Source organism: Lepisosteus oculatus, chromosome 4 (assembly GCF_040954835.1).
Source record: "Lepisosteus oculatus isolate fLepOcu1 chromosome 4, fLepOcu1.hap2, whole genome shotgun sequence".
Taxonomy (NCBI): domain Eukaryota; kingdom Metazoa; phylum Chordata; class Actinopteri; order Semionotiformes; family Lepisosteidae; genus Lepisosteus; species Lepisosteus oculatus.
Genome location: NC_090699.1, coordinates 19,476,055 through 19,503,895, shown reverse-complemented (window position 1 = coordinate 19,503,895; position 27,841 = coordinate 19,476,055). Strand labels below are relative to the sequence as shown.

The 27,841-nt window shown below is 38.3% G+C and overlaps 2 protein-coding genes across 5 annotated transcripts; one reads left to right on the top strand and one right to left on the bottom strand.

Annotated features, from left to right (window-relative positions):
- Nucleotides 1-439: 439 nt before the first annotated feature.
- Nucleotides 440-25,253, bottom strand: lrrc20 (leucine rich repeat containing 20). Of its 4 annotated transcripts, XM_069188904.1 has the most exons (6): nucleotides 25,164-25,253; nucleotides 22,682-22,798; nucleotides 17,444-17,538; nucleotides 15,440-15,589; nucleotides 10,566-10,733; nucleotides 440-1,987 (listed from the first exon to the last, which is right to left on the bottom strand). In XM_069188904.1, exons 3-6 carry the CDS (start codon nucleotides 17,511-17,513, stop codon nucleotides 1,836-1,838), a joined length of 540 nt encoding a protein of 179 aa, XP_069045005.1. In that variant the 5' UTR covers nucleotides 17,514-17,538; nucleotides 22,682-22,798; nucleotides 25,164-25,253; the 3' UTR covers nucleotides 440-1,835. The 4 variants fall into 4 exon arrangements, with proteins under 4 accessions (XP_069045005.1, XP_015201891.1, XP_069045004.1 ...); XM_015346405.2 differs by lacking the exons at nucleotides 22,682-22,798; nucleotides 25,164-25,253 and adding an exon at nucleotides 21,796-21,879; XM_069188903.1 differs by lacking the exons at nucleotides 22,682-22,798; nucleotides 25,164-25,253 and adding an exon at nucleotides 19,220-19,805.
- Nucleotides 21,987-27,703, top strand: eif4ebp2 (eukaryotic translation initiation factor 4E binding protein 2). Its single transcript, XM_006630269.3, has 3 exons — nucleotides 21,987-22,123; nucleotides 23,300-23,476; nucleotides 24,728-27,703. Exons 1-3 carry the CDS (start codon nucleotides 21,991-21,993, stop codon nucleotides 24,757-24,759), a joined length of 342 nt encoding a protein of 113 aa, XP_006630332.1. The 5' UTR covers nucleotides 21,987-21,990; the 3' UTR covers nucleotides 24,760-27,703.
- Nucleotides 27,704-27,841: the final 138 nt, after the last annotated feature.

Genomic DNA, 27,841 nt, shown 5'->3' with positions numbered 1-27,841 from the left:
TCCTCTGTGAGGAATCCACAGAATTAAAGTTTCAGGTGCTAACTCATAGGATGCCATGGCATTTAAGCATAAAACCTTTTTTAATAAGAAATCATTCCAAGCTCCTATAATCAATTAATAATCTATTCATTTTTTTTTTCCTCCAGGTCTCAGAAGTGTAAAAGTAAACTGACAACTAAAAGTAAGGTCTCACTGCACCTCCAGTCCAGGGCTGTGCTGCCTGACAAGCGTTACAAGATGGGGAGTTCAAAACAGAGTCAATTTTGTGGTAGAAGAGCTTACAGAGATGTGAAAACTCTCAAGTGGGGACACCAAATTAGGTGGGTTTACAACAACAACAAAACTATTTGAAATCTATCTGTAAATCAGCTCTTTAAAGAAAATGCCATAGGGTGTTTCTTTTCATATACCAAAGAAAGAGCCAAGGACACAGATGGTGTATCTTTAATAAGCCCAGGCAGGACTTGAATTTCATTTATTGAAGGGAAGATGTGAAGGCAGTAGATCCGCACTCACTCTGATGCTGTCCTGGCCATTAGAGGACTTCATGTACCCTCTCTAAATTCACTACCAAATCTGTCTCACCAACCCGCCAAGTGCAACAGCACAGCTCCATTCCTTTTCCTCATCTACATAACAAGTCTGCACCAAATCTAACTCACAAAATGAATGAATGGGAAACACTGGTCAGGGAAAATGCAATAACTGTTATGGAGCAATCTCAGACTGTCCTGACTGTGCACCAAAACCTGAAACCTGATGTGGTATCTCAAGGAAGACACATATGGATCCCTATCAGATGAACTGACTGAGTGTATATATCGAGAGAGAATGTACTGCATGTATTGTACAGTATATATGATGCACTTTCAATCCACTAGCTTCAGGTACAGCAACTAGTGAATTCATGCTGTCAGATGAGTGAAGGTTTAGCTTCATATCTATGACCTTATTTTCTGAAAACCTGGTGTGTTTGTGTCTGCAACAGTCTGTATTAAATATTTAAACAACAGTCTGTATTAAATATTTTAAGATACGGTTTCTACTTCAGCCGCTTTTAGAATACAGAGGTGTAACACTTCATTAATTCTGCATATTGTATTAATATTTTCCTCAAATCATGTTTGTCACTTATAAACCAGATCTAGGAATTGAACTCCAAATGAAAAGTTTCAAAAATCTAATAACATTTTATAGACAGTTGCGTAGTGCAAACCTAGGATCATAAACTCTTGCCCTTCAAACAAACTTTCATTTATGGATCATCTGAGCTCTCATATCATTAAATATACTATTTACTTAATTGGATCTCTTAAAATTTTGTTTTCATGTCTTAGTTCCACATTTATACACACAGTTTCAGAAATAACCTAAAAATATTCAGATTTTCTTAAGAGCGTTCCAACAAAAAATATCCACTTAAACTCAATTAACATATTCATTAAGTAATGAAGAGCTCATCTTGAATAAAGGTCAGACAACGGTTTTGTAAGGATGAGGATCTGGACTAAATTAAAACTTTGTCCCCTTCCTACCTCAATCACATATTCAAAACTGGTTCTAATCCTGGGATTTCTGACTTCCAGTCATCCTGGCACTATCAGGGCTGATACATTCAAGGACAGGTGCAGGCAGGGAGGCTGTACTGGCACAAAAACAGTGCCCCTTCCACTGAGGTCTTGCATGTTAAATAAACATAAACATAATTCACATTGGCACTATAAATAAAGTGAAATATAAAAACCTCAATTTAGTAGCAAGAGAAAAAATACGCAATAAATAAATTCGCTACAAATTTCCCCAAATAAAAATACGAAGCCTTTAAATCTCTAAATTTATATTGCATTATCTGACTCTACAACTGTAGTTAAAAGCTCAAATTTTACAGAAGGGCTGAAGCCTGACAAAACTTCTTTGTCCAGAGGATTTGATTTCATATTTAGACTCTGTAAGGCAGGCATCGCTGAGAGTTTCTCCACAGGCAGTTCTGCAAAACAAAGATAAATTGAGATGAGTCACACATCCATACAGAATGCAACAACCCAGAGAAAAACAAAATCGCATTATTTTTGGTAAACTTTCTGTGGGCAATCTGGCATTAATTTATCAGTCTTCATCCACCAATCACACAAAGCAAAGAGAAAAAGAGGTAATATCTCTAATGTTCCTAAGTAGTCCTAAAATAAATTCTACGAATTTAACTTAAAATAGAATTGTTTGTTAGTAAATGAGTAAGAACAGACTGGAGCAAAGAACTGTAACATATGGTTGATGATCAGGCTGAAGTACCTTCTTCAAATACTGACACTTTTAGTTCCGTTGAAAGGCACAGCATGAATGTAACACAAAAGAACATAAGAACAGCTACAAATGAGCCCATCTGGGTCCAGCTAATCCATCTGGTCAACAGAAGCTAACTGATCGAAGAACTTCATCCAGCTGTTTTGTAAAACAACTGTGGATACAGGCTTCTAAAAATGAGTGGGTATCTTATTCCATACTTCCACAGCCCTTTGTGTAAATTGACGTCTGTAATCATTTGTTCATATCACTGGTTGAACTAAAAGGGTCATTTCTGTCCACCAGTCTTTCATTATATATTTTTAAATACAGCTGTATGTATTTGGGCACCCCAAATTGTATGTTTCACTGAATCTCTAAGTGAAAAGAAGTAAGCACAACCTCTGCAGGGCACAAACTTAAACAAGACATATTTCTGCACATTTTAAAACACAATTACTATTAGTACTATTACTATTCTTATTTGAAAAATGAACTTTCCATACATCTCCTCAAAACCATAATTTTGTAAATCTACTTTTCATCTAAATGAAAACGATACATTCACTGAGTTGTACATGTTACAAGAATGATCACTCTTGCAATAAAAGATCATTGCCATATCGGTCATCTTACAAAAAATAACATTCTAAAATAATTTAAGTCAGAAGAGAAAATATTTGTAATAAACCAGTGGCACTCCGGGGCTGTGGTGTAGAGAATGGTGTTTAAATAACTGATGTCCTGCCTCTGCTGACAGAGAACTGGAGGAATATTAAACCAAGGCCTATGCTAGTTTAAACGGAGCACAAAATACACTTGTATGGGATATTGCTCCTTCAGAGATTAACCCACACTTTCTGAGCTGCCTGGAGGAATTGAGATATGCTACCTTATTTTAAGACACCAGAACAGCGTCCGTGTTCATAACCTGAATTCAGGCTCACTAGTATGGAGCCCAAGACACCACCCAGCCTTATTAAGGCAGCTCTTTGCCAAAACGTCAGCAGTTAGCTGGAGTAAGGGACATTTCCTGTTTGACCAACAGCCTTTAGAAATTGTGAAAAGGGGAAAAAAGAGATTTTCAACTTCGTGAAAAAGTCAGATAGAACTGAAGAGGAAAAACAACTGAGAGACAGATAATGCAGGTCCTACACTTAACATCAAGATCACAGGGCAGACTTCAGTGTGGTTCAGAGCCTCTCAGAAGAAAGGCTCTTGCAACATCAAAAGAATCCAAGCACAATCCTTTAGCAACCCCTGGAAATGAATCTTCCATCTTTCACAGAAAAACATTGAGTGTGTCAGAATATTTTCTGTCTAAGAATATGAAGATTTTCATTCCTTCTGATCAATGTTCTTTGCTTTTACCTTTTGGATGGATTCACTTTTTTCAGGAAGAAGAGAATTCATACAATTGCAACAGATTCATTCATCACATCAAACACTAAAACGTTCTGTGGAAAATATTATTTTTAATATCTTAATCTCAATTAAAAGCATGATTTTCCTTTAATGAGTGTGTTACAATTCCATCTCAATTTCAACACACCAGAAGAGAAAAAAACAATAATAATGCATGTGTCAATAAATCTCCCTGGTCTTCCTCTGCCAGTAGAGTTTGATCAAGCCTTCTCATCTATAATAAGTATTTCACGTTTTCAAAAACAGCTGCTGTGATGAACTTCAATGCTGGCAACACCCAAGATTTATTTAAAGCAACAAGATGCAATACAAATTTGAAAGCCATGATAACCAACATAGATTTTGAAAAGATAGGTCATGCTTAACACCATTTCAAAGTTCTCTGAACGAGCCACAACAGTAATGGATACATACAAAGCGCACAGGATGATAATTTAAATTTTTAAAGGCTTTTGATAAATTACTTCATAATAGATTGCTTCTCAAATTACGAGATGTAGGCATTTGAGAAAAGGTTTGTTGTGATAGAGAATTGGTTAATGCACAGAAAGTACAGATAAGGGGTGCATGCTCAAGCTGGTAACTAGTGGAGTACCCCAGGGATTTGTACTAGGACCACTGCTCTTCCTAATCTATATCCACGATCTAGATTTTGCTATAATAAATGAACTAGCTAAGCTTCCAGTTGATGCTAGAATAGGAGGATTTCTACAATGCTATAGAAATAGGAAACTAAAATTCAAAAAGATTAAGATAGAATTAAAGACATCACAATCACCTGGCAAATATATTTAACCTTACGCATGTAATGAAGTAATGTAATCAGTAATGAAAAATGAGCTAGAAGAGGCTACTTATGAAAAAGACTTGAGTATTTTCACACACCACAACTTGTAGACAAAGTGGGCAAGCAATAAAAAGGCAAATACAATGTTAGGATATACAGTTAAGAGCAAATAATTGGAATTAAGGGGTTACAGTATGTTACAATTGTACAATTGACTAATAAGACCTCATTTATAATATTGTGTTCAATTTTGGTCACCAAGTTCTAAAAAATAGTGCCTTAGGGAGTCAATTCAGATAAGAACAACCAGATCCATTCCATGGTTTAAGGGAATATCCTACACAGAAAGGCTAAAAGACCCTTTCAATCTTGAACAGCGAAGACTACAAGGGGACCTGATTCGAGTATTAAAGTCATTGAAAAAGTCAAGCAAAATTGCACTTTTTTGGAATTACCAGTATAGCGGCAAGGCTTATTAACTATAGCGGCAGTCTCTCTCCTTCATCTCAGTGGTGCTTGATACAGAGAGGCCATTCCATTTGGTTCACAATTAAGGTGTTTTTCTAGCCGATAGAGTGTCTTGATAAGGAACAACACCCAAAGCTGAGATTCTCCAGCAACCCTAATAAATGGTCATCTCTGGCGCCTTACTGTCAAGGAGAGTCTCATCCCAAGTTGTTTACAACCCCAAGGTCAGAGTGCATGGTTACTCATCCTCCACCTAGATCAGCCAATCAGGAACTGGTAGGGCAGGTTAACCCCCCGTGGGTCTCACATGCCCATGAAACTTTCAACCAATGAACGACCGTAGTCCCTCCGAGCGCCTCCTGGACATTCTCAACTCAACGCGCCTCCTGGACATCCTCAGACTCAGCTCAGACAACCACGTAATGGCCAGTGTGTCAGAGTGCAGGACTTTTACTTTGTTCCAAGAGTCGAGAACGGAGGTTGCCAGCACGTAACCAAAGGATCCACCCGAGGTTAGCCCAGCAGCAAGCCTCGTGAACCCACCGCGAACGCTCAACTGATCGACAAGTGAACTACGGTCGGAACTGTGGACAACTGAATATAAGTATTCAGAACTAGCGCTACATCAGGAACGAATCGGTCTTCTTCCTGTCTAAAGAGTGTGACCTGCTTGGACCCGCAGTCACTTTTCTCCTGTGCACAAACTCTGATAGTAAGCCAGGACTAACTAGCCGAGCATCAGCTGCACATCGCAGCAGGAATCTCTCCCATCACGTCGCAAGCCGAAACAGTACTGCCAGGCACCGAGCCAGAGAGCGCCGATTGGACACAGCAATAGCCTGCCACTGCTTCATTGTGCCCGCGGGAGATCTGAATCCACACAGATCGGATGAGTATTCAACATTCTGCATTACAGCTCGAGAATTCAATTGTTACCTCAACCTTTCATATCAATTAAATTCCTATGAGTGATGTACTTGCTTTTGAGTATCTAGTGTAGAGGTTGTAACCAAGTTCATTTATGAAACGGTCTAAATGAATGGTATACTGAATGTATGTCCCTCTTGGTTTGTAACTCGTGATTGAATATATACCTTTTGTATTTTGCTAACACTCAATAAGATCTGATATGTTTATTTGCACATTTTATGTAGTAATATATTGTTGGATATTAGTACCCGTGTGTGCGTTGTTTGAGTTATCCCGCAAGGTTGATTCTAATAGACATCAAAGAACCATTTTGTGACTTAATGCTACAATTAATAATTGTCCCAGTAAATGCACAAACCCCTACATTTATTGATGCCTCGTGAGAGGATGCCTACACCAGTGAGAGTGTTGTCAGGATATTTTCTCAAGAGGGTTGTGAAAGCATTAAAAAAGCTATCCAGACATGCTGGATATTCTGGGTTCTTTCAAGAAATAGCTGGATGAGATCCTTTGATCTTCTATCAACTATTATCTACCAAACAAGTTAGATGGGTCAAAGGATCTCCTCTCATTTGCGACAGTTCTTATGAAAAGAGTCCTATTCGCTCGTGTAATGTGTACTATAATTTTATCCACAGCGGTGGTTTGAAAACACTGTAAAATCCCAGTTACACAAATGCTCATCAACATGCAAGTAAATGATTTTAAAACTCCCCTGTAAATCCTATCTAACCCATTTCAACTTTGTAATTAAATTCGGAAAATAGCTGGCCAAGGTTGCTTGCACCGATATCACTATCTTGATTAATTCTTTGTTGCCTTATTTTTAATTAGAGTTATAACATGAAGCTGACTAATGGCATTTACTGCTCAGAGTTTTCTCTTAATGCTGATTTAGAGTCAGCAACCACTGTACAGTTTTCTCAAGTAGGTGAAGCTCTATTACTTCCTATGGAAAAAAAAAAGAAAATGTCAAATTCAATCTGTAGCCCAGCTGCTTGTGGAAATCTATTGGTGAGCTCCTATAGCAGGACATACACCATCCTAAGTCTTCACTTAAAGCTAATAAGTCCAGTAGAGCAATACAGCAGATGTGGGTCTTTCAGCAATATCATTCTCAGCTGATTTACATATTTTAGCCACTGTTACTGTGGAGTGACAGGAACGTCTCCTGCACTGCCTGTAACTCTGACAAAACTAGGAATTGTGACAGGCCTGTATGCTGTAAATTGCCATCTAGCTAAACAATCCCATTTGCTCTGAAGCTAAAATATGAATAAGTAAAATAAATGCTCATACACTGACGTCCTTTTGGAATGCAAGGGCTCTCATTACTGTTTTTCCAAAACAAATAAAAGCCTGTAAAAGCACTCTTACACATTTCTTACGACTCTCAAACAAAAAAACACTTAGCAAGTTTTAATGCATAATTCAGGAATTACAATATGTTGTAAATTCAAGGCTGTGTTAGATTACTTAAATCTACTTCAATCACATTTACATTGATCATCACCCTGAGGAACACTTAAACATACACGATAGGTAATGGACTATATCTGATTCTTAGTTAAAAATGCACAAGTACATTCACGTCGAAACTGATTCATCTTCAAAAAGGTCTCATTTACATGTGTAAAAAACCCTTTTGATTTATAAAATTCTATCATTTTTCTCCATTAAGGCAGCATTTCGTTATTAAAAAAGTATCTTGAATAACCCCAAAATAAAACCAACTCACACTGGAATTGAACTATAAAAACCTTACTGTTTTATGAATCTGGAGTCCTTTGTCATGTAAGGTTGTCATAATGGTCACAAAAATAAACAAGCCCAAGTTTCCACTGAACTGCACCATGGGATTGTAACATTGCCGTAACCTCTTTCTAAAGGGCAAGACATACAATACATTTCATTTCCACCCACCCACATTTCCACCTCCTTCCTTCTCGTCTCAGAGCCCCTGGGGCTCCAACTATGAAACAGTTGACTTTTGCTCCAGAGAACTGTACTGGCGTTCAGGCTAATAATAGAGCCATTACACTCCAAAACTACTGCATATAGGTTTGAAGAATTTGTCCTTTTGGAATAGTGCAGTAAATAAAACAATATTACCCTATGGCATCTACACCTGCAGTCTACATTAAATGTCCATGTATTTGATTTGCATCCTGGAAAAGTGATATTTAGAATAGTTTTGTATTGTCCTGTCATAGACTCACAGCATAGCTCATGTTCATTCATCTGAAATCCCACCCCATTGAAGGATGTTAAGGAAAAGAAACACCCAAAGAAAAAGCCAAAATCTCTGTGGTTGAACAATAGCTGGCTCACACCTGTCATATTCACAGAACAGGGGTTAAGATTTTACACTGGTATAGAATCTCATATAACCATTTCTGAATAAATGCTCTAGAAAAAATATTAACCACCTTTTTTTATTTGCTCTTTTCCTTTAGGATTAGTAATTATTTTAGTTTTTAGAAATCTGTGATATGCTGAAGATTATGATGCACTTCAAAAATAGACATCAACTGTACGTTTGAAAGCTCAATTTAAAAGTGACATCAAGTAGAACATGTTTTAAATTCAAGAATGTTTTGTATTGTGGTAGGCATTTTTTCCATCACATTTGCATAGCTGCCGGTTGTCTGTTTGAGTAACATTTAATCATGCATATTAAGTGATGGACAACATCTTACTCTAAGCAATTTATCCATTAATATTTCATTAATATATCCAACAGATATCTCAAAACAGTTTAATCACCAAAAAGGCCTTATTTGCATGTACAAATTATAACATTATCATTGATTTCTCAAAATGTATACTTCCATTCACTATATTACATCTCAGTATTCATAATATTCATAATAGGGGGATAAAACAACTTGCCTATGATCAGTTATTTAAAGTCAATGTTCTCTTTGGAAAAGAGAATCTCTGAAAAATTCTACATTATTTTGTGTAACAAGAGTTTCCACATTCCGCCCACAGTTAAGTTACGTACAAACCTCATTAGTGGCACCAAGCATAAGCTTATTCGTGGAATAGCATTAAGAATACCAGCCCTGTTCATAATTTATATAACAATTCAAAACTAATTTTAAGACTACTGCTCTGCTACATGATACACAATGCAGAAGACCCGCCGAGATGAATCAGCCTGAAAGCAGATCAAAACTCAGATAATGAAATTAAATAAATTCACATTTAAATGTGAATTTTAAGTTGTTCTTGTTCCTTATTATCGATACAACTGGGTTACATCTCTATGTCTGTAGCAGGGCTATAGCTGGAATTTAGTTCAAATATAAAAATAAAAGCTGAGTGATGTCATTCCTGTTTGTCTTCTACGTTGAGAACTACAGTCAAAGAGCAGGATCGATTGAGTGTCCTAAAAGGGCATGGCATACCCAGTATGCAGCTCTGTGAAATATTAAATATGAGCATTTCATTAAAGCAAAAACCTAAAAACTAATTAATTTCACAGACAACACAAAAAAACAGTCTTATCATTCAGCACTGATAAAACTGACAGCCTTTAATTGATGCAGTAAATTAAGTGTCTTTACAATGCATCTTAATAAGACATCTGCTTTATGGAGTGAGGAAACGAATAACTGCTGCACAGAATTTAAGTCTTTAATTGACATGAAAAAAACGTTTGAGATGTTGGTGTACATAGCAACGTTACCATCCTGTAGCCTGACCTGGACAGTTCTCACAAGCTGAACAAGGCTGGGCCTGGTCACTTCTGGGATGGGAGACCTCGAATTAAAACCAGGCTGCTGCTCGTCCAAGGTGGGTCTGGACATCGATCTCCCTCCCTCTGGAGCAGAATTCCCCCAGTGTTGCCCCAGTGTGGTAGTGGAACAGACACTGTGCTGTCCTCCTGTAAGTCTGATGGCATTCCACCAACATCCCAGCTAAATTCACCTCTGGTCCTGCACAATCTGGCCTCCCTAAATTTCCTGCTTAATTCAAATGCAGAAACTATTTTCCATTCCTCCACCTGATCTGCTGTGCAGTGGGGCAGCAGGTTTATAATGGGCTTAGAGCATCCCCCAGGCAGGTGCTGCACTCCTATATGAAAAGTGCAAAGTGTTGTGACCCACAGCACAAAAAAAATGCAGTTTAATACTTTTGTTGTTATAAGAGGCAATGCCTGGAGAGAGAAATTCTTTGAAGTTCAAAATGGGAGATTCATAAAGCATGTGGTTCATTGCATGCTGGGAAGGACCAGAGACAAAAAAAAACCCTGAATAACAACATAGCGCTCTTTGTGAACAGCAGAGTCATGACAGAAAGAAAACGGAAAAGTCCAACCTCGATTACCTGCTGTGTTTACCTAATAATTTCAATTTCATTTCACAATCGTAAACTGCTGGGAGTCAAACAATTACCACGACTACATGAGCAAATAGTGCTGGTTATGTAGACATTAGATATAGCCATACATACTGTATATCTGTTCTGGAAGCTTCAGTCTTTGTATTTTAAACCATGTGTATTGTACACAACATTCAAGATCTGGATGGCTCACGTGTGGTGTAGTAACATGGTTTAACTGTATCCCTGCTTCCAGTGAAGAGGGCGAAAAAACTTCCTGAATCGAACAGCAGTTGGATTTGGCAAAACACTAATCTTGTTCTTTTATGACGTCATTTGTACTCACCTGTGATCTCGTTTCCTTCCAGATTAATCTTCTTAAGCGTTTTAATGTCAGTAAGCTCCTCTGGAAAGACAGAAAATTTATTCCTGGCCAGGTTGATGCTTGTCAGGTTCTCCATTGAACCAGTTGCTTCTGGGAGCTGTGTGAGTTTATTTCCTTCCAGGTTTAATTCTATAAAGAGTTAAAATAGACACTATTATTAGTTACTCGTTCTCTGAAATTGTGTGCTTAAATTACATTACTGGAAGGTAATAACATTTTATGTTCCCTTCCACGTTATCCTTTAAGTAGCTGTCAGTTTCAGACGAAAGCAGGTTTAACTCCAATTTGTACATTGAAAATTTGGAAAATGATTTTCTTCTTAATTTTAAAAAAATCTTTTCACAAAGCTGGTGAAAGCCAAGATACATTTTCTGAAATGTTTTGCAAAAAAACATTCTTTATACCAATAAAAAAAAACATTCTTCTCAAAAATGAATAAAAGGAACTTCAGAAGTTTCACAAAACAATCCTTTTTGCCTCACTGAAAGGCATTAAAAATGATTCTGCACTCCTATAATCAACACCTCTGTAAAAATTGAACTTTATAAAAATATTTATTGGCTGATTGCTGGAGGCAACAAGCCAATCTTAAGGAAACGTCTGTTCGCAATAATGAGAAATATTGAACAGAATCCATGGATGTTTAAAACAAAACATGGGTGGCACAGCGGTGCAGTGGTTAGCGTCGATGCCTCTCAGCACTGTGGGCCTGGCATCAATTCCAGACTTAGGGTCCTATCCCCATGGTGTTTGTATGACCTCCGCATGTTTGTGTGGGTTTCTGGTGTTCTCCAACAGTCCAAAGACATACTGGTAGGTTAATGGGCTTCTAGAAAATTTGCCCTGGAGTGAGTGAGAGCGTACTGTATATGTCTGTGTGTGCCCAATGATGGACTGGCATCCTGTCTTGGGTGTGTCTTGGCTTGGGCCTGTTGCTTGTTGGGACAAGCCCCCCATGACCCCAGACTGGATGAAGTGATTACAGTGGATACTGAAAGCTAGAAGAGCTGAATCTAAACCGATCAATCTTCACTTCAACACAATGTCACACTTGGTCTGTCCAGCAGTTTTGTTTTCTTAGAAATCCATATTGCTGACAGAAATGATCTGCTTTCTATTGTCAATTGTACAGCAAAATGTATCATGATTTTTATTTAATGTAACATTTTTATATACACGTAAATACAGACTAGCACAGAAATCCAGACAGTCTATAAGGAATAATTTATTTTGAGGATGGAAAAAATGCTTTACTTTCCTCAAAATGGGTATAATCTTTGCAGGTTTCATCACTTGTACTCTAACGGCACATTCATTTTCAAGACCCCTACGGCATCATTTATCCCACTACAACTTTATCTTGGTACTTAACAGTTTAGGTGAATTTGTTGTTGAAAGTTTCCCTCATTGCCCAAAGGAAATACAAAACATTATTTCACTGTGACAATTTGACATTTTGATTTTGGGCCTCCAGGGCTTTAAATAGCCATCAATCACTTAAATTGCAAAGCCCCTAGATTTCATCTTTGTAAAAAATGTAAATTTAACAAGTAAAAGCAAATTATCTTCCCTGAAGCAACTGTGCAATGGAATATTAATTGGGATAATCCAGAGACACTTCCAAACTCAAATATCCACTGAGCATTTTAAATAACTGCCTCCAATAATAAATTAATTCTTGATGACCTAACAGAAACCTGTGGGCATTTCCTCTTGCCTCCCCCTAATTTTCTATAAGACAAACCGTTTGCTTTTAATCACCCCTGATGAGATTTTTCACTACACAAACTGTACTACTGCCACTATTGCCACTCCTGCTACTACTATGGGCATTTCTACCAATGGTACCATTACTACGGCTCCACACTTTTTCACATTTATTATTGGTGAACAACTACCAGCTAAAAATACTTCACTTAATCTTTCTCAATTCACGAGACCATAACTGGAAAAGCACAAGGCTTGCTTTTTTATTTAGTAATGTAATAGAAAATATTGCCTAGACACAACTCTTCTGATTTAGATTATCTGTAAGAATTTTCTCGCATGAGAGAATAATACTTTCCTGACTTTCATGAATTGATCAGAAGCACAGATCAGACTACCAGGAGTTAATAAACAATAGTTCAGGTGGGTAGCTGCGTCAGCATGCGTAGGCTGCAAAGGAACAAGTAATAGGTTTATTCCATGCTGAAAAAAAGAAGAAAGAGAACACAACGTTTCGGCCGTGGAGCCTTCTTCAGGTGTGAGAGAGACAGGGCAGTAGGCAAAGGTAAAGTAGCGGGAGAACAAAGGTTGGGAGGGGGGAGGAGTGAGAGGCGGGAAAGAGAGGCCAATCAAGAGGTGTGAGAATTTAGAAGTCAGAATGGGTGCAGAGAGGTGTGAAATGAAACTTCCAATGAATGGAGAAAATTTAAAAGAACATAAGCAATGTTAACAAAGACATGGACAGACTGTATGACATTACATACTAATCAACTGAGTGACAAGAATTGCCACTGATGATAGAAACATGATAAAACTTTATAATCTTTTATAAAGTTTATAAGTATACAAAAATTAAATATTTAAATAATAAATAAGTTAAATTATAACTAAAAAACAAGAAAGGGAAGTATTAGTACATAACCTTTTTGCTATGATAAATGATTTAAACTATTTTTATTAAGACTGATTTTTTTTTTATTCAATGGAAAGAATTTACCAAATAAACACATAACATTGTCCCATAGAACAAGGCATTACAATTTCAAAGACCAAACAGCAGTAAATGCATAAAACAAGCATGCATGAAATATTTCTTCAACATACAAGGATGTTCAGAATTACATAAAAAATCATTTTAATATAATACTGTAGGTCCTTCATAATTGGAGCCAGCAGCTTAGCAGTTCTGAAAATGTGCACTGGACAGCTGATTATGTGATTTTTTGGCAAGCCGGATTGACTATTTCAGCAAAGGCCTGTCTCCTTTTTTTGATCATCCAATTTACTGAATTTTTGATTATGCAGAAACTTTGCAACATATTTCCCTACTGCCTATCACAGGTTCAGTTCAGTTTCAGTTGTTTTTGAAAGTTTCATCACATCAGAAAGAGTTTCATACTTATTCAGTGTTATTTGGGGTACTCCTACTGAACTTCTCTGGCTTCTCTTTCATGCAGGCAGGAGCCAGGTACAATCTAGAGAACAGGGGCCAGACAGTCCTACAGCCAACTCAGTTCTGTTCCATGGAGGGACTGACAGACTGAGAACAAGCCTTAACTCAGAGAGCCTAACCTCCTGTCATAGGGGTGTGAGTGACAGATCTTGCAGGTTTTAAAGCTCTCTCAATCACCTGCTGGAGACCTGTGAAAGGCAGCCATCGTGACTCATTAAACCACGAATGAGTCAAACTACTTGTCATGAAGAACCAAAAGCGGAAGAAAATCCAGAACATTTTTTGTCCTTAAGAAACTGGATTTTGGAATTCTTCAGGCTAATGAAACAGTCCGGAAAGGACTGTTTGAAAAATGAATATGATATTGACCAGATCTATCTCATCTTGGGGAGACTGATATTGCTGTTCTTGTCCTTCTCTACAGAGTAAAGACTGTGCTACTTTTTATATTACAAGAAAAGGACAGTTTTATTTGATGACTTCATATGAATATTAGACTTCTGAACCAAAGTCAAGATGGGTAGTTTAGTGAAATGCATTCCCAGAAAACCAATATTGACTGCCGAAAGCGCCTTTCTACTGGCATTTTTTAACGTGATTTCCTTGGTAGGTTTGTTTGACTTTAATTTAACCAGACTTCCAATCCTTTATCTCATTGATTTATTCATTCACACCACAAGAGACAATACTGGCTTTAGGTACTCATTCTACATATATTACTTTTGTTCTCCAAAGTTTACCATTTTGATGTAGTTTTATCAATAATAAAATCATTTCCTTTTTTGTTTCTGCCCTGCAGGACTTCCCTTCAGAAGACCAGTTAATAGTTTGCAAACTTTCTGAAGGAGAAAAACATTTGTTAAACCCACGATGAATCAATCTTTATTTCACCTCTTGCTGGATTCAAATAAAATCAGTTCCAAAAACCAGTCAATATCAATGAAAGAAGTGGAGAAAGAGAGTTTAGCAAAACTTTTACCGCCTGCTGTTATAAAATGGGGCCTCTGTTTTTTAAAGTAAATCAGAGGCTCTGCTGCACCAGTGAGGAGCTTTTTCTTAAAACTCCCAGCCCATTAAGAAGAAAGCTACTGTCAAAATCTCCCATCACCATAAAACAGCACTCTTAAAGGCTACTGGGACCACCTTATTTAAAATTTAATACATGCAAGGCCGTGTCTATACAGCTCTAGCAATCTTAACAGAGCTACTAAAATTTCTGTGACACGCATAAAGTGATTCTATAACAGCCAAAATGAGATATTCAGCAGGGATCAGGTCATCTGAGTGTCTCGCTGGCCTCAGTCTCAGGGCCAGAGCTCCTTTTAAGATAATGTGCTTTCTACAGGACTCACCCACAGCTAGTTCGGATTGCAATAGTACAGTCATGCTGGTGACACCTTGGTAGGTTAGTCACTCCCTGCAGATCTCAGAGATTAGAGATGACCTGAGTGACCTGAAGCACTATGTCAATAAAACTGATTTATACCTGTGAGCTCACAAAAATCATTGCCTTGAGTTTCCATTTTCCCCAACAGCAACCACCACAAAAGTAAATGTTTTCCATGCTCTAAATGTAAAAAAACTGGAGCACTGCATAGATCTTTGTTTGACCTGAATAATACCTTGTCAAAAGAATCCGGCTTTCATCCAGCAGCAATTTCTCCTCTGTACCCACCTCTTAGCTGGCTGAACGTGGTAATGAATTTGCTGTTTATGGCTTTCATTTCATTGTTAGCCAGAGAGATGACATGTATGTTCTCTGTTACGGTCCTTAACAACTTATAGATTCCTTCAGGAAAGCTAATCAGTTTGCATTCTGAAAGATCTGGAAAAAAACACAATATAACTATTTTAATCAAATGATCCAGAATCATTATAAAAGAGAAACAAAATCATACTCGTGTAGAGTCTAAAAAATTATAGTTAATCAACATTAACATACGTTTGGTTAAACTCTTTAAAATCCCTACTTGAAAACACCACCTTTTATCACCAACCTTCCACTGTTTAAATCTCAGCAGTCCTGTTTGATGAGGTAATTACAAACATCCATGTCAACTCCCTGGAACATTTAAAATAATTAAATTCTACATCTAACATAGAGAATCATAATTATTCAGTGTGACCCTCACCAAGAAAAGCAGACTGAAAATGGATGGAAGGATATTGCAATTCGTTTAGTTAATTAACACTCTAACATCCTGCTCTCTTCATTATTTTTAGAATGTCATTGGGACAATAGCAAGAATATTGTCCTGTGACAAATAGGGTAATGAAAAATGTCCTCATGTGTTCTGAATTCTAGTTTGAGGTTTGGTGTTTGAAACTTTGTATGGTGTTGATGTTCTACTCTATATAACTCATGCAATACCTATACTTCAGAAAAATAATTTTGTAAATGCAAAAAAAATGTATTGTAAATCTTGTCAATCTAAATCACACTGTTCAGTGAAAAAAAGAAAAGCTCTCCATGAATCTTTCATGACTATAGAAATGAATATTTAAAAGTTCGATAACACAACTATTCTGGCAAAAGAATGCAATTACAAAGGTCAGTTAATTGCATTATAAGTGCACACATTAAACATTCCTTTAGAACAGAACAAAACTCATCTGCTCTTTGTGTCCTCATTGAATTTGAAATGTTCTCTTTACAGGGTAAAGCTAATTAATCACAGAGTTTAATTTGCAAAAACATTCAAACATATTTAACAAAAACAAAAGCCAGTAGCAATTACAGCCTTGTTTTTTTAATTTATAAATCAATTTTCAGAAAGCGAACACAGTACTTCTGTGACCACAAGGCAAAAAGAAAGAAAACTGACTTCCTGTAAAATAGTACAATGGTCACTAGCCAAAACTCTGAAGCCCAGCTGTTCTGTTTTTTTTATCATGGAAAATCCCAACTTATTCTGGTCTTGTTGTCAGATGAATAACTGTTTCACCTGAAACTGCCTAAAAATTTCCAACAAGTCACAAATCGTTTTGTCTAGGAAGCCATTTATGTATGAAAAAGTAAAACAAGATCATGAATACCATGACCTGTCCTTTCAATAAATTGCTCCACTTATGTGTGGATTTTGGTTTGTACACCCCATGATATTACAATGAAATATATTAGAAAGTATAGAAATTGCCAAATTTCTAAATATTAAACATGTTTTATGTTTGTCCTCTCTGCTTCCCGACCTAAAGCTGACACACTGGGGCAGCGTGGGTGATAGGGGCCTACAGCTGCTAACCTCCAGCCACAGAGCTCTGCAGAAAGACACTCTATGGCCACAAGAGTTAGTATTCAGGTGTTACACTGTATTTAAGGCTAAAATTCACTGCTTGTAATGTCTTGAAAGAAATTGTCTGTACACACTTAAGTAAAATAATTATTCCATTTGAAAGTGTATTCTTTCTTCCTTTTCAGTACAACAGTTTTTTTGTACATAGTCGTACTTCATCTCAACAATTAAAATATATATATATATTTCTGTTTATTAAGTGACCCAAACACCAATGCATGTTATTTTATCTCAGAATTCTTCTGTTCTTCTGCCTGGTGTCTTTCAAAGATATACAAACCCAATAAGTACCCTATATCTTTCATTCCATTCCACTTAATCCCGGTCGAATTAAAAACCTGGACAATACTGCCACCTGCCGTGGAGAAGTAGAACAACACACTTACCCAGAGTGTCTTTTCCCAGCTCCACGGTCTCATTAACCCTCCTGGCGACATTAGCTACAGCTTCTCCCATTCTGACAGCACTCTGGTTAGCAGGCCTGCACAATCATTTAAAAATACAAAGGAGTATCCCCATAGCTCAGTGGTATACAGTTATTTTAATGTACAGTTGCAAATTAATGATCAAACTGGAATATGGAAAATGTGATTGTCTTATTTTAATAAAATGTGACGAGAGACAGGCTTTGATCCCATTAAAGGGAAGGGATCATTTATACTTCCTTTCAACTTATTTTGTCAAGACCAAGGCCAAACCATTACGTGTATGGTGAGTTGAACAAGCATCGCAAAATACACACAGCACTGCAGAATACACAAGCAAGATCAGCTCAGACATGTGGAATAATTAATAACCGGTGAGATGTGATCTCAAAACACATCTGAAAACATACCAAGAGTTCTACATGTGTCAAGGGCTTTGCATACTCCTTTACAAAACTAGAATCAAGATTTGTTGAGTAAAGTTTACATTCCTCATGACACAATATTAGATATAATTAAACGTTTTAAGACAACAGGAAACTTTTCAACTCTGTAATCAGGTGATTGTGTTATATATTATCAGAAAATGTAATATGCAACAGGTTGAAAATCTGAATTATTGCTTTAAATACATGGGTTAAACATACAAGACCATTTTTTTATTTTTCAAGATTAATTCAAGCGATTATAAAGCACAACTACTCCCCCCACTAATGGTAACAATAACTTGCTTTAAAATATGTTTCATCACATGACAAAAAGCAGTAGTGTGGTGAAGCTATAGAAGAGTGAGCTGACCATACGGACCGCTACAGAGAAAATCCAGCGTCTTCGAATAGTAGCAGCTGCGAACAATCCTAGCAGACCCCTATCTCACTGGCACCTGTGCTGTGCTATACGGACGTCTCGTTATTCCATCAATTAATGCCAGGAACCCCTTGTACACTAAGTAGTTTGACATCTCTTCCTAGCAAACACAACTACAGAGTATAAACACAGTAGTGTACTCAACACGGAAAAAAAAATACAAAAGGAAAAAGTAGAAAGGAAAGTGTGTGATTACATCTATCTTTTCAAGGGCGTTTTGATAACTTAAAAAAATCCTAAATGCAGCCATTCTTTACCGGTATATAAAGACAATACAAAATACTCAGAATCCTGGCAAAGAGAAGAAAGAAGACGAGAGTGCTGTATCAACCAAGTACGGTCAGACTGTGAGTCAGCATCTGTTGCTATTTTGGGTTATGAGGGAGAGCAGCATTCAATAGGCGCAGTTTTTCTTTTTAATATTGGACTCAACTTAAAATCGAACGAGGTTAAGCGTTATTTAAATGTTTTTATTTGACCGGCAACACGTTAACCACAATGCATCAGGACAGGCATTTATTTGCACGAAACCACGCGTGTGCGAACAATGTGAGAGGATCACACATCGTGGCGCTTTGATGTACAGTACGTATTGTGAGTCCACACGCCGATATTCCTTTATCAAAAGTGTAAATCCTGTGCAGAACCAGGCACAAGGCACCACCGACTTCATAAAAATAAATCACGAAGCACCAAAGTCTGTAAGATACACAAACGGATTTCTTTGGCTTACAGCATGCTTTCAGGATTTAAAAAAAAACATCCTCTTTTTTTTGGCGGTTTCTTCATTGCAATTTCAACCATGTTATTTTTCACAACCGGTACTGTACTAACAACCCCCCTCTCTGCTGTATTTTACAAACCTCTTACCTCCTTGCAGAAACCCCTGACTTTTCTGCACGGTGAGGTACAGCAGCAGCTGCTGCACTTCCTCATAGCTCCTGGCCAATCACACGTCTACTTCGAGATCACCAAGTTGGAGAGAGAAGTAAGTCAGCCGGGCTAAACTAGCTGCTGGTGATCCCGTGTTTAGTAGTGGTATTTAACCTGATTAGTCCATTGACAACAATGAGAAGGGGTCTCAAGTTAATCTGCTGGAGGCTTCTGTTTTAAACTGAAGTAATGCATCCATACATTTTCTTATCGCTTTATATAGTACAGGTCTGCGGGGGAGTTGTAGTTTATTCCGTCAAGCAACAGGCACAAGGAGGGATACAGCCTGGACTGGATGCCAATTCATCGCAGGACACACACAGACACAATCAGGGCACACAATCACAGCAGGGCCACTTTTCCCCATAACTATGTAACATGTAATAAATCAATGCATTTATTTTCTTAGTTAAACATACAGTATATATTGCAGGACAGGGATGTTATGGGGGTGTTCTTTGTACTCTCTATATGGGACATGAGATTTACTACCTGATTGAAAATAAAACTTGATGCTGGATCATATACTGTATCATATGGGATTTAATCCCGCCAATAGAATATTTTTAGGAGATTTAACAGTTTGTTACTCCAATGGTTCACTTTTATTATAGGAGCAGTGATCTCTAAAACACTTTAGGGCCTGGTTATTATGCATGTTACAATCATGCAGTTAATAAAATAATTAGACCAATTATGGCAGTGAGAGACTCTCGGCCCTGCAGGAGTCGATTCTGTTTTTAAAGAATGAGATTGTGAGTAATCTTCCTTGTTCAGGGAGACAACAGCAGAGAGAATGAGACAGAGAAGAATATTTTCTGTTGCAATTAAACCCTAAGCTGTTTCTGCCCTGGAGGGGCTATCAATGGGGTCACTGTCACTGCCCAAAGAGGCCCAGAGCCATTTCATGGTATCCTGGAGATAGATTTGTTTGTTTGTTTTAATTAATATTTTCGCAAACGAAAAATACAACTTGTCTTTAAAATATAACCAGTTAAAATGCATCCCTCCGCATTCGAGCGCCCCCTCCAGTTCCTGTTCGCCAACGGAGGCGCCTCCTTCCTGTGGTCAGGACGCTGAACTGCTCAAACTCGCGATAGTACGTGTGCTATCGCGTAAATGATGCTATCTTGCAATTTAGCACGTCCTGCAAAAGTCATAGAACCAACCCAGCCTCGTTCTGAAAGCAAAGCGTTTTAATAATACTGTTGTGAATTGTAATAACAATATAGTTGTTCATACTCCTTACAAGTCTACAGCCTCACCAGTCCACCGCTAAAAATACATTTTTAACGTCTGAGGCGCAGCGACTGTGCAGTTTATAGAAAACGGATCAAGTACGTGCGGTTAATCTCTGAGGAACTGAGGACCTGACAGCATTTTTATAGCGTCTGACGTCTTGCAGCCCTGTACAACAAAATATCTTGTCTAAAGTGACAAGTTAATCATAAAGTTAACGTTTAACTAATTTAGGTTGCATCACCTGATGAAAAGGGCAAGTAATAATAATAATAATTATTTACAATTATTTAGCGCTTTTCTGGACACTCCACTCAAAGCGCTTTACAGGTAATGGGGACTCCCCTCCACCACCACCACCAATGTGCAGCCCCACCTGGATGATGCAACGGCAGCCATAGTGCACCAGTACGCTCATCAGCTATCAGTGGGGAGGAGAGCAGAGTGATGAAGCCAGTTCATAGCTGTGGATTATTAGAAGGCCATGATTGGTAAAAAACGGGGAAATTTGGCCTGGACGCCGGAATAACACCACTACTCATTTCTAGAAACACTCTGTGATTTATTAATGACCACACAGAGTCAGAACCTCACTTTTACAACTCATCCGAAGGACAGCACCTGTTTTACGGTACCCCATCACTACACTGGGGCATTAGGACCCACACAGACAGCAGGGTGAGCACCCTCTACTGGCCTCTATTCCAGAGGCACCCTTAGCTTTCCCAGGAGGTCTCCCATCCTAGCCAGTTGTGAGTTGGACTGCCAGCCTGAGAGTTGCAGGGTGATATAGCTGCTGGCACAAGTGTTAAAAATTGTTCATTTTAACTTTTTAAAATAATATTGGACAGACTAAATCACCACAATATTAGCACAATAGCTCTAATTTCATGACTATCGTGACAGGCAGAATTTAGAAAGTGGTGAAGATTTGCTATCGGTCAAAAACTAAAGCAGTAGATATGTTGTTTTTATATGTCACCCTGAGCCTCTTGAGTGGATGTAACCACTGATACAGATGATGTATGTTACGAAATTATTTTTCAACCAAGGTAATGCATCTAGTATTAAGTCTGCAAACGCAGAATCCCCGCCGGGCACGTCTTGCGTTTGACAATGGACAACGTCAAGCACAAAGGCCTGCAATTGTATTTTTATTAATTGTGTGAATTCACGCCACAAGGCTCGCTGCACCCCGCCAGCCGTCTCCTCTCAAGTCTGGTTCAGGCAGGGAAGACGCCCGCAGCCCGCACATGGGGCTCCGCTATATTGACCTCATTTCCTCCGCGCTGCTGTGTTGTGCTTCCTGGCGGTGGGAGGGGACGGTGCTGACGGCTGGGAGGGCAGACGGAGTGGAGAGAAAGCTTCGCTAAAGAAAGATAAGGAAAGAAGGAAAAAAAGCCACAGATTTTTCAACCGTCCCTCGGCTTTTACGATTTCACAACTGACGCCTCATCGATTCAGGTCAAATGTCGTCCAGTCGTCAGCACAGTGAAAGCCGGGCCATCCCGACCAGGACGGTTCTGATCAACGACACAACGCAGCTACCTCACGATTATTGCACCACCCCTGGGGGCACATTATTCTCCACTACACCAGGAGGTAATAAGATCTTATAAGTCATTCTGAATGTGCATTACAACGTCATGCATTCGGGACTTGCTCTCCTCTGAAGTCCACAGCGTGCAAAAGGGGTAAAACGGCGGAAAGCAAAAACAGTCCTCTCGCACCGCCTCTATGCAGCTTGGATGGGTCCCGCTGGTTGTGATAGCGAAGTTTTTAAAATATATGTAAATAGCAGGGCATTTCGAAACGAAAGTCTGATTTAGGGGTTTTTCGTTTTTGGTCGTGCAAACATAGTTGGTGTACTGGTACGTACGATGCCCCCCCCCCCGAGTGTGTGTGGGGAAAAGTCGCGTTTTTGTTCACAAAATGTTGGGATTGTTTTCTGCGTTTGGTGTCACTTCCTCCCTGCTTGTTATGTAATGCGGTCTCCCAGTTACGTTGCAAAGTAAGTCAAATGTTCGGAGCCGTGTTCTTAGACCGAGTCACAGCTGGTGGCTGCTGTACGGAGCATTTCACTTTTTATTGCTTTTCATTTAAAATCGAAAATGCACGATTTCTTTAAAAACATGTCAGGTGCTCTAGCTTGGGTATTACCTTGCTTGCTGTGTTCGGTTGAAAGGTCTTGACGCGAAGCAGTGGCGCTCCAGCTTGAGAGCTCGGTAGGTGAAATGTGTATTCGGTACTCTTGAAGTCCTCTGCAGTTTTGGAAATCTATTGAGAAATCAGTCGTCGTGTGTCAGGAGGGAATAACGAACGAAACGGGTGTATTATTGTTACAGCCTCAAATAAGAGTGGAAACTGTTATTTGACAGAGCATCAGATAAATCAGTTTCCGTCAAAGCAAAGTATTTGAGCATTTTCTACGGAGGGGGAGATGCGTATCAGACTTTATTACATTTTGGAACAAGTAAAAGGTTGATTCCATGCTGAAAAAAAAAAGAGGAAAGAAAAAACAAACGTTTCGGCCGTGGAGCCTGCTTCAGGTTCTACAGGTTCCTCACACCTGAAGAAGGCTCCACGGCCGAAACGTTGTGTTTTCTTTCCTCCTTTTTTTTTCAGCATGGAATAAACCTATTACTTGTTCCTTTGCAGCCTACGCATGCTGACGCAACTCCCCACCTGATTTGTTACATTTTACTTGGCTGCTCGGTGACAAAAACAAATATAAATGCGTTAGTTTCCCTCACTTATTATGTCTTGCCATTTATTTAGGTACCCGGATCATTTATGACCGCAAGTTCCTGTTAGATCGGCGCAATTCCCCTATTGCCCAGACCCCACCAGCCCACCTCCCCGACATCCCTGGCGTGACCAGCCTGAACACCATGAACGAAAATAAAAAGAATGAAATGAACAATGCGAATAACCACGAAGGCAAGGCTGTCATCGGTGAGTGGTTTTGTTGAACTTTGCAGCCTTGGAGCCGGGTGTCAAGATATTACAACGGGATAAAGTTGAACAGGGACAAGTCTATGTCTGGGACAGCGGCTCCCTCTGTAAAAAAGCCCTCCTCCCTAAGATTATTTCTAGAGTCCAGAGATCACGGGTACAATCCAGGCCTTTCCTGATGTAGGGTGGATTCACAGTGGTGTTAAACGTGCTGGGCATATGTGGGTGAGGCTGAAGTTGTGTAGTTGATGCCTGAGGCCATGACCTTCAAATTAATTCTCACCTCCGTAACGCCCACTCCCAGTCACCTGCGGCAGTGCCTGTTGCGGTCTGTGACCTGATTGCTAGGCATCAGATTTTGTCATAAAAGTAAACGGATGTGAGCAGCCTGCAGTAGACAGACAACAGGAGAACTGGGAAAACCGGAAACCAAATAGAATCTCCCTAAACGTATTTCCCCTCAAACTAAACCCACTAACAAAGTCACCCCCTCCAGCTTGTTTGGATGTAAATACAATATGTATATATTTAGCAGATGCTTTTATCTGAGGCAGTTTACATAAAATAATCACAGCTTCTGAAATTAATTATTACTGTTTCATGGGTGCCTGTGTGTGTAACTGATACTTAGTGCCTTAAGTAGAGTAATAATTGATTTCATTGTTTGCAAAATAAGAAATTTAGTTCAATTGTCCATGCACGTTTTTTTTAACTCACACATATGTTCATCCATCTATATTCAGTCTGCTAGTTCAGGTCACACGTGTAGCACACCTGTGTACAGATTTGCTCTAAATTCAGTTTTACTAGGTTCTCCCAGAAAGCTGTACTCCACATAAAAAAATAATAGGGGGACATAACATACTGGCCAATCCTTGTAATTACAATCACAGTTCAAGATACTGTAACGTGTTCAAACTGAAAGGACGCGAGCTGTGTCCTGATAGCTGTTGCATGCTCATTTGAAAACCTAAAGCACTTTGAGATGATTGCTTTTAATGTTGCCTTATTAAACTGTTATTGTTGAGTAAGCGTGCAAATGGGCTTTGTAAGAAAGATTTTAAGTTACTCTTGTTGTGGAATTAAGGATAATCATTTCCAACCTAATGATCATGACTAATTTTTTCAGATGAAAATTTTCACTGTTTGCAACTGATATGCTGAAACTCAATACTCTCCTGCATTCGCTGAACCTCATGTAAGAGAAATCAAATCATTCTTTAAGTCATTGTTTTTTTTACTTCATTTTAGGCGATGACGCTCAGTTTGAAATGGACATCTGATATGGACGTATCAAGCTGAAGATGGTGACATCACCTGATGCCTGTGTGCCTGTGGCTTGGCTTGTAGAAACTAAGCTGTGAGCCTTCACAGCTGTCCCGTTAAACCATCCCTCTCTTATAGCTGCTGAGTGCAAAACAAATTGAATGATGGGATAAACCTATAATTATTTATGTCCAAACATGAAATCTAATGCATAATATTGGGCTGTGCCATCCAGTTATATTCAAGAATCTGTAATGGAAAGTGATTCACCTCTTAAGAGAGGAGTTCCCTAATCTCAATTGGTAACTGTCCCTTTAAGATATGCAAATCCAACTCGGCCACACATAACACAGAAAATTAGACGAATCAAAACACTATAAATTCATGCTGAAATGAAGCAATAAGAGGAGTTCTTACTTACCGCTGTTTCCTGATCAGAGATTTCTATAAAACCTAAATTTGTTTGTCAATATTGCCTTAGTCACACTATTCTGCAACATTGCTGATTGCTCCAATTCTAAATGTCTGCTCTTGTAGCTTTGGAACAAAAGGCTGATGGTGGGTTCAGCCCAATGGATTTGTGACTCCAGAGCCAGCTCATTCAGCCTTTCATTACTCCTGAAACCCATTGCTGAATGGGCTGTTTGGAACCCTGTGATCTGTGAACTGGGAGCGCATGTTTTCCTGGAAATATCCAGGCTGCTTATTTTATTGGATTTGTTTTTTCTGGCAACATCTGCCGTTTCAGTTATAGTAGTTTCCTTTCAGCTTGAAATTGAGCAAAAGTTACGTTGGGATAATGTCAGATTCTTATCTGGTTCTAGATAGTACACCTCCTAGCTCACAAAACTGAAAGTGGGAAATAGTGCAATAGTCTTTTAGTTTCAAGGGAGGCAGTGAAATACATTGATGTCCCAAGACCACAACTTCAACACGTTACCGAAAACAAGCTAGACAGGCTTTTGTTTTTTGTTAATTTGAAATGTTAAAAGATTTCACCAAATTGCTCTCTATGGTACTGTTGTCTAGGCAATAATACTGGTGACTGATTGTTCCAAAATATAACAAGCTATTGATTCTGCCAGCAGCACTGTATCGGTAATAGTTCAGCATAGGAAGAGCTGGATACTAAGTAGTGTTCCTTTCTATTCTAGAGCAAAGAAAACAACAAGGATTTAGAGGAAGAGAATCTTTGTGAATATTTGAAACCTTGAAAGACCTTACGTAAGCTTTTTTATTTCTAAAGTAGGCAGAGTGGACGCTTGGCTTGAAATAAAAGACTACATGTTTTCTCTTGGGGAAAATCCGTAGGAGGACATGAGTTTTTGCAGGGAATCATGTCTTAACTGTTGACCCTGGTTTGATTTGTTTTTTTTTTTGTGTAAGTGTTTTGGTGCGGTCGCGGGGGGCTTTATATGTCTTAGTGACCGGTGTGAAGGGAGATGGATGAGTTGACATCTTAATTCTGAAGTTTTGTGTAAAAGTGAAGAATGTGAGAAGGGATGACATAGATGTTCTCAAGATGCACTTTTTCAGATCTTCTTCTGTGGATGAATACACAGACAAATCTGACTGATTACAATCTAGTTAAGAAAACACTTAATTGTTTCTTGGAAAACAGGCAGGTCTATGCCACAGCTTCACCCAACCCTTGTTTATTTTTAGATCCACAAAAGTCTTTCAAAGAAAGTATTTTTGCGCATCTTAAGACCCAGTGTGATGTCAAGAATTCTGTATGTGGCAGTATGTTAGATCCAACTTGTGGCACCTTTGGTAACAATCAAATGTGTTTAATTGTCTACCTGACATGTAAATTCTCCAGATTTAAGTGTTTTCTTAGAAGTCTGAAAACTTGAAACTTTTTTTTTATATGTATACATTTTGTTCGATCACCTCTACTGTTTTTGTTACATTTTGGTACAAGAAAAGCATTAATCTTATTGTCTAGTCTCAAAACCATGAAAAGGTGAAAAAAGTGAAAAACTATCCGAACAAGGAGAATTATGGGTATAGAATGTTTTTTTTTTCCTACAAAAGATTAAAAATGGGAGATTCAATCCTAGGGCGCAAGAAAATGAAGAAGGAAGGGGATTTGTGAATAAAAAATAACGTTTGGAAATAATCTGTGAAATGTTTCTAAATGGCTCACAGTAGTGCCTGTTTAACCTCATATTTTATGTTTTTGTTGTTAGGTTTTATCTTTTAATTCCCTGTACTGAATCAGTGTGTCCAATGCCTTATGTCACACAGCTCAGCTAAAAGGCCACTACTGACGTAGCAATGTAGACACTTTTCAATATGAACTTAAAATACTGTTTCTGGTCATAAATTCCAGTTTTGTTTTATTTCTATTTTTAATTTATATATTTTTAAAAGAGCTATCAAAGGGTTTTTAGTTTTATTCTGACATTTAAAGAGCCATTTACAGAATTTGAGGATATCCTCCCCTTTCATCACTGTACAGCCAGAATTTGTTTTAGAAATCCAATTGTAATAAAGTACGTTACTGATACCTCGACCAAAACAATTTAATTTTGTGTTTTGACTATGTTTTTTTTTTTGTTATTTACATATACTTGCAATGAACAAAAATTGGCTATGCAGCAAAATAATGTAAAATCACTGAAGGTCAGTTTACACCTTGGTGGTACAGCCGCAGTATGGAAACATTGAATTATTTGTGAAATGTTGTGTGACCCTGCCCCAACCCACCAAATTTATTGTGACTTTTTATGCAAAGCACACTTAAGGAAAAAAAAGTGGAAACCAGCTTTAAGCTGTTGGGGGTAAATCAACTTTTTTTTACAGGATGGAGCCAATGGGAAAGGTTTCTGAAAACAAAAGCTCCATATGACTTTTTTGTTGTTGATCCAAACGCTTTGTAAAAATCTGTATTAAGGAATTGCCAATGCCAGTGGACACCGATATAACAGGATCAATAAAATTCCTTAGTGACAAAGATGTCAAGGCTGCTGTTTTGTTTCTTGGATCTGTTGGTATTTTGAGATTTTGCAGTCTGACACTTATTACTTAACTTTTATGCACTGAGGTATTTGAAAGTAAAAAGGTGAAACCCAGTAAGACTTAAAATGAGGATGG